Below are 7,723 nucleotides of genomic sequence, written 5' to 3'. Positions count from 1 at the left end.
CACCAATGACTTCCTCATTTTGTGTTCTGACTGGGACTTGCTTCATTAATTTATTTTCTATACTTGATGATTCTTGCAGAATATAATGTTCGACTCATCAATTTGAGGAGGTGTTTGTTGAAACTGCAGAGGCACATTGAGGCCACGCAAAAGCACTGATCCTTAAAGTGTCAACAGCAATCTGGAACAGTCTGAGATAGGGACAGAGCATTGTGCAACATTTGAGTAGTAAATAATTAACAGGGTGTCCACATTTTGGGTAAACAGGATGTCCATGCATGACTGGCGCTGATTTTAGGGTTGAAATTGGATGAAAACAAGGGAAAAGAGACATTTCCTCAAGTGGCTGTCGCAGAGCTGGTAAAATGAAAGCAGTACTGGCCTTGGGTTTGCAGCTTTGTCTCGTTAATGTGGTAAGTTTATTTTCTTTGGCCAAAATGCAAATTTAACCATTCAGTAACTCAAAACCGCATGTGTTAATTTCTGGAAATTGCTTCTTCCACATGTTAAAAGTAAATGAGTCAGTTATTCAATTTTTTTTCTCCAGCAAACTCTTCATTCACACTCCCAAGCTTAAATTGATCTAGAGAACTTTGACGAGTTGAATGTTGGCGAGTCAGTGTTGTGTGCGTTAAACTAATGCCCTATTCTTTAATTTCTTACACTTGAAGATTCTTGCAAGCATTGTCATAGAACCTCGTGGCCCTCGACCTATCGAAAATCGTGACCGGTTTAAATCCAAGCAATGTTTAGAGAAGGAATGGCAGATTTGCTCAGATGAGGACTGGGTAGGTAGTACAAATGTCATTTCATTTATTTGTGAAATGATACATTATAAATAATGGGTCTAATTCTGTCTTATTGCAATAGGGCCCTAAATGTCCATCTGGCTGCAGATTGCAAGGACTAATGAACACTGAGAATCAGAAAAGTGCTGACAGAATAAACGACATTCGACGAATGTTGGAGTTGTATTCCGCATCTTTTGGGAAAACTCATATTACTGTGAATGAAGCTGTTAACAGAATCAGACACACTCTGAATGGACTTGGAGGTGAGTGGATGGTGTGTTCATGGTGCCTAAAAAAGGTTTCAGCTTTTATTTCCACATCTAAAAGTTTTTAAATTGTTGACTTTTGGCAGTTACTGGGTTTTGCCTTAAAATCAAATTGCTACCTGACTCAAGTTGTTGAAATTTATGGATTTTTGTGACTGGTGAATTTTTCCTCCTGTGTCTGCAGTTACCTGTGGTTTTCTTTCAACTACCACCCCTATTCCTGCACAATATGTGAACCCGCTATCAGATTAGTATCTTTATTGCAACGGTGCTTCTTTAACTGCAGGATTTCTAGCTAATATTGTCCAAAGTCTGGTATTGTGACTGCTAATAGTCATTCCATCTGCTTTGATTTCAGCATCTTTCATCATAGAAAACAACTTGCTAACCAATTTTATTGTATTATATCATCATAACCACTCCTTGAGTCTCAGCAGTGGAATCCTCACTGGCATTAGACTGTCTAGACATTCTGCAGGGTTTATTATCATCTTTGTCTATTGAATCAACACTGATGTATTCTTTTAACTCACTTGATAGCCTTTTAAATCGAGTCAATCTTCATTGTTAGCACAAAGAATACTTTTCAAATAATAAGTTATATAAGAGCATAAGAACTAGGAGCAGGAGTAGGCCACCTGGCCCCTTGAGCCTGCTCAACATTCAATAAGATCATGGCTGATCTTTCCGTAGACTCAGCTATACTTACCCGCCCACTCACCAAAACACTTAATTCCTTTACTGTTCAAAAATCGATCTATCTTTGTCTTAAAAACATTCAATGAGGTAGCCTCAACTGCTTCACTGGGCAGGGAATTCCACAGATTCACAACCTTTTGGGTGAAGAAGTTCCTCCTCAACTCAGTCCTAAATCTGTTCCCCCTAGTTCCCCCTGCCAGTGGAAACAATCTCCCTGCTTCTATCTTGTCTATTCCCTTCATAATTTTATACGTTTCTATAAGATCCCCCTCATTCTTCTAAAAATTGAAAACTTCTTCTCGCCATTTTGCCACACTTAACCAGTTCCATCATTTCATATTGCCATGCCTTCTACACCCGTCCCTCCCTCCCATGCTCTACCCATTCCATGCCCTTCCATCCTTCCCATGGCATCCCCATTCCATTCCTTTCATCTCTCCCATGCTATCCCCAATGCACTATTGGTTTCCCCATCCCTCAGTCCCATCTCAGCCCTCACAGACACAATCCTTCCAGCTAGGGTAACTTTGTTGTTGGTCTCCCCTCACCTGTCTGTTTTTTTTCTCCACCTCCACACTTGGCAGCCACATGTGTGTCAAGTGCTTCGGTTCTCTGTGTGCGACTGGTACTAGGCACCAAATAGATCTATCAACAGATGTAGCCCTTAAGTCGACCCATCAGATTAGTCCAGGTATTCTCTAGTGTAAGTAAGGCTACCCATGAAAATCCATAATTTTATATCTGTAAAATTAACTTTAATCTTCTCTTGGAATTTAAATAAATGAAGGGCTTTTTGCAGCTGGTTCCACCATGATTATTTCTAACAGAATTCTTGTATCATTTGCTGCATTTTCAGGATATGGGAACACTTACAATCAGCTGGTGGAACATCTGAATAAAAGACTTATCATCCTGCGGAACAGAGTCAATGACCAAATTGTTGAACTAAATCTGATCAAATCTATGTTGATCGAGCAATTCAATGAGGTTACAAGATTGGAGGTAAGCACGTTATTTGCTTTAACATTTCAATGCTGCAATTAATTCCTTGCTTTGGGGAAGTGGAGGTTCAGTTCATATTTTAGGCTAAATTAATTATTTCTGTGGCATATTATCAAAATTTATGGATTTTGACCCGTCTTGTTTTGTTAAACCTTAGATAGTTTCCCCTTTTTGTTACAAGGCTCTGCTTTCAAACTTTGCACTCACAAAATTGCAATTCTATGCATTAGATCATAGATACCCTATAGAGCAGAAAGAGGCCATTTGGCCCATTGAGTCTGCACCAACCACAATCCCACCCAGGCCCCACCCCCATATCCCTACATATTTACCCACTAATCTCTCTAACCTACACATCTCAGGATACTAAGGGGCAATTTTAGCATGGCCAATCAACCTAACCCGCACATCTTTGGACTGTGGGAGGAAACCAGAGCACCCGGAGGAAGCCCACGCAGACACGAGGAGAATGTGCAAACTCCACACAGACAGTGACCCAAGCCAGGAATCAAACCCAGGTCCCTGGAGCTGTGAAGCAGCAGTGTTAACCACTGTGCTACCGTGCCACCCGGTTAAGTGCAAATCTGTCTACGTGGGTTTCCTCCAGGTGCTCCGGTTTCCTCCCACAGTCCAAAGATGTGCGGGTTAGGTGGATTGGCCGTGCTCAATTGCCCCTTAGTGTCAGGGGAATTAGCAGGGTAAATACGTGGGGTTATGGGGATAGGGTCTGGGTGGGATTGTTGTCAGTGCAGACTCGATGGGCCGAATGGCCTCCTTCTGCACTGTAGGGATTCTATGATTCTAAATCTCTTCCTGCTCAGGGTAGGAAAAAGTACAGACGAATAGCTTTTGCAATCGAGGCTGTGATACAAAATGTAAAATGTTAGCGAATTGTTGTTTACTATTTAAAATAATCAAAGACAGAATTAATTTTGTTAGATGCACGAAACTGGATCTTCGTGGAGGTTTACAGGTCAGTACTTACAATGATGAAAATATTATAACTTCAAAGCTGAGCAATGAAAAGGAAATTGAGCTGGATTTTCACTTTTGGGATCGCGAACAGGAGTCGGGACAGATTGTGGGAACTAAACCTTCCCCCCAGAATGCTGATTGAAACAGACTGGGGCAGGAATAAAAACTGGCATGACTAAAACTTCTGTGGAGTGAATGCTTTGCCGGGTACCATCTTGAATTGGCAATTGGGCCGGATAACACAGGATAGTAACATATTAACAGGGTCTAATCCTTCCTTAGATGGGCATTCCAGCCTCTCACTGGTCTGCCTTGAAGATGACTGCATTGATCACATCATCAATGACATTCCCCACCTTTTTGAAAATTAGTAGTGCCCAGTGCCTGGGCGAGTGATGTCAAAAAATCTCTTTAGTGTCGGCTCTCTGCAGCAAGCACATGGAATAGAAATGAGACTGGAACAAAGCATTCATTACTCAATGCTATCGCAAATGGGAACTTCAGATACTAATAAGCCTATTTCCTTACAATCACTCACAACTTGCCTGCTGTCAGGAAAATAGGCCTTCTTGGGGTGGGAGCAATTTGAGCTTAGGTTCCATGACCTTCGGATGGAGCTGCTAGCTCTACAAGCAAGCAGCAGCAAGGAGCACACATTCCGTGTTGAAGCTATTGTAGTTCCCATTCACATGATACAAAGTTCCTCCTGATCTTGTAAATTCAGGCAGGGTCAGCTTTTAAGTTCATGACGAGATATAAGTTTTGCCCTTTTATCTTTATAGCGGCAGAGTGTGATCACAGATTTTCGGACCCAACAGAGCAACATATTGCACCAGCAGCTTGGTTTGTCTGAATGGAATTAAGTGTTTTTAAATTGTTTTTAAATATGTTGGAATTTGGCAAAGAACAATATTTCAATTTGGAATGTAAAATAAGCTGTCAATGTATTCTTTACAACATTTTAAAGCACTTTTAAACTATGCTTATTTTCAGGTTGACATTGATATGAAGATACGGGCTTGCAAAGGATCTTGTAAACAAGCATTTACTTACAACATTAACAGAGAACAAAATGCACAAATTGAGAAAAATCTTAGATCAGTGACTCATACCAGGTTGGAAAGGATTCAGTATGAAAGAACAACAAGGATATTCAAAATGAAGCCACTAAAGGAAGCTTCGACGGACACCCGTTATAAATCTGCACAGCCACTCGATGAAACACAAGGGAACTATCCTAAATTCTGGCGCGAAATAACTGGGCTAACATATTCCCTAGAATCAAGTACTGCAGATGCAAGTGTTAGTCCAACCAGTAGTGTTGTTAGCGATAGAAAAGGAGCCAGTCTAACTCAATTTTCGGGTGGAAAATATGCAAGCCAGGCAGGCAGCAGAACAAGTGAAACAAGCACAACGCATTTCTATGGAATAGATCAGCCAAGTTTTAATTTCACAAAAAACTTCGGCCATAGTTCTTTTTTTGAAACACACTTTAAAAATAGGTCTGGAATGGCCATTTCTCATCCTCCTGACTTTGCGGAATTTTTAACGGGGACAAGAATAAAAACTGGCATGACTAAAACTTCTGTTACCACTTTAACTCACACAAGTGAATTACAACATACTAAACATGGTGGTACAAAATCAACTAGATTTCAAACTACTGATCACAGAATGATAGATACAAATAATGGTGACTCAGAAGGTGATTTTCTAATTCGAGGGGAAGGCACCGATTTCACTTCACATTTTGGCTCGTCATTTCCCGGAATAGATGGGGCTAGCAGCTTCCACCTAACTCATGAAACACAACCTCAAACCCTGGGTGGTTTTCCCAAGGGATTCAAAAGTAGCTCAGGTACTACTCCTGCCCGTCTTTCTGATGATGAAACTGGAGAAAGCGATCCGAGCGCCGATCTTCTTCACAGAAAATAGTAATGAAATGAAAATAACACTGCAAAAGGTGGGTTTAATAAGCATAATTTCATGAAGTAAAAACTAGTAATTGCTTATCTTTTTGTGTGCAAACTCAGGAGAGAAAATTTATCAGTGGAAACTGCATATAATTTCCTTAGTAAAGCTGACAGATGGCTTAGTAACAGAAAAGAAAGGGTAGTGGTCGATAGCTGCCCTTGTGACTGGAAAGCTGTTTCAAGTGGTGTTCCAAAGGGCTTGGTGTTGGGACCCCTTGCTGTTTGTTTTATATATTGATGATTTGGACTTGAACTTGGGGGGCACATTTGGGAAATTTGCAAACGCCACAAAAATTGGCTGTGTAGTGGATAGTGTAAAAGATAGTTGTAAGCTCCAAAATGATATAGATGGGTCTGCGGAGTGGGCAGGAAAGTGGCAGATGAAGTTCAGTTCTGATAAGTGTAACTTAGGGAGGTCAAGCAGTAAAATGGAATACACAATAAATGGGAGTGTACTGTGAGAGGTAGATGAAGTGAGAGATCTTGGTATGCAAGTGCACAGGTCCACAAACGCAGCTGTACAGTTAGATAAGGTTGTAAAGAAGGCATAAGCTCTCCTTCACTGGCAGAGGTATGGAATACAGAAGTAGCAATATAATGATGGAACTGTATGACACTGGTGAGGCCACAACTGGAGTATTGTGTGCAGTTCTGTTCGCCACATTACAGGAACGATGTAATTGCTCTGGAGCGAGTGCAGAGAAGATTTAGCAGAATGTGCCAGAGCTGGACAATTGTAGCAAAGAGAAGAGATTGGGGAGGTTGGGGTTGTTTTCCTTGGAACAGAGAAGGCTGAGGGGGTGACATGATTGGGGTATATAAAATTGTGAGAGGTAGAGATAGAGTAGACAGGAACCTATTTCCCTTGGCACAGAGTTCAAAAACCAGGGGTCATAGATTCAAGCTAAGTGGCAGGATTAGAGGGGGCATGAGGAAAAGCTTTTTTACACAGGGGTAGTGAGTGTCTGGAATTGGCTCCATGAGTTGGCAGTGGAAGCAGAGACCCTACACTCTATTAAATAGTACCTGGATCTACACCTCAAGTGCTGTAAACTGCAGGGTTATGGGCGATGTGTAGAAAGATGGGATTAGAAAGGGCACCTGGGTGTCTTTGGGTCAGCATGGAAAAGATGGGCCAAATGGCTCAATCTATGGAGTATCATTTCTATGAATGTTGTATTTTTAGTTACGACACTGAGTTTGTCACCTCAAAAAATAAGTTTAGACATTTTCACACTCTTAAAGAAGCATCCAATGACTTCTGAGATTTTAGTTTTCAAAATGAGAAGCTTTGATATTTGCACAAGATTAATACTTTGTTTAAGCAGAGACTTCCACATACGCTTTCATTCTGCTTACATTGGAATCAAGATAATATTAAGTAAACAGCCATATTCAGATTTGTCATTTACTATTTTCTTCAAGCATCAACTGTTTGTGTAGTAACAGAAAGTAGAGTTTATAAAGTACAATCCAATTCCAGACATCCTACTCAGTCTTAGCCCCAAATTTTCTTGGGCTTTATTAAAATTAACCATCACCTATTTATCATCACTAATTGCAGTGTTGGGTGAGGGATAAATGTTGATGCCTGTTCTTCTTTGAATATTGAAATTGCATCTTTTTTTAGCTTTTCATAGGTGCAATACAATTTGTCTAAATTTTCAATGTGCCTCTGTTCTATTTTGCAGCAAATCTACACAGATTTCCAGCTCTTCGCAGCAATCTTCCCATTTTGCTTATTGCTTTAAGAAAGGATGTTCACCAAATGCAGGTCAATAAAATATTTTACAGCAGAAAGGAGTCCTGTTTTTGTTCTCTTACTGGCATTTCCAAAAGAGAATTCGAACATTGGAAAGGGTTGATGGATGTGAGGGTTCAAAGGTAGAACTCTTGAATAGGATTGGATAATTGCTTGGAAAGAAAAACATGTTGCTCTTTGGGGAAAAGCATTGGATTGGGACTAATTGAATAGCTCTTTTCAAGAGCTGATAAAGGCCTAATGGGTTGAATGGCC

General features: G+C 40.5%; 1 protein-coding gene across 1 annotated transcript; it reads left to right on the top strand.

The window, feature by feature from the left end:
* Window positions 1-257: 257 nt before the first annotated feature.
* LOC144493662 (uncharacterized) lies at window positions 258-7,506 on the top strand. Its single transcript, XM_078212953.1, has 6 exons — window positions 258-413; window positions 672-788; window positions 871-1,054; window positions 2,613-2,758; window positions 4,727-5,696; window positions 7,398-7,506. The coding sequence occupies exons 1-5, from the start codon at window positions 366-368 to the stop codon at window positions 5,666-5,668; spliced, it is 1,437 nt and encodes a 478-aa protein (XP_078069079.1). The 5' UTR covers window positions 258-365; the 3' UTR covers window positions 5,669-5,696; window positions 7,398-7,506.
* The last annotated feature ends 217 nt before the right edge of the window (window positions 7,507-7,723 follow it).

The sequence above is a fragment of the Mustelus asterias genome, chromosome 1 (assembly GCF_964213995.1).
Source record: "Mustelus asterias chromosome 1, sMusAst1.hap1.1, whole genome shotgun sequence".
In the NCBI taxonomy this organism is placed as follows: Eukaryota; Metazoa; Chordata; class Chondrichthyes; order Carcharhiniformes; family Triakidae; genus Mustelus; species Mustelus asterias.
Note: the sequence above shows the minus strand (reverse complement) of the source record. Positions and strands in the feature narration are given on the sequence as shown.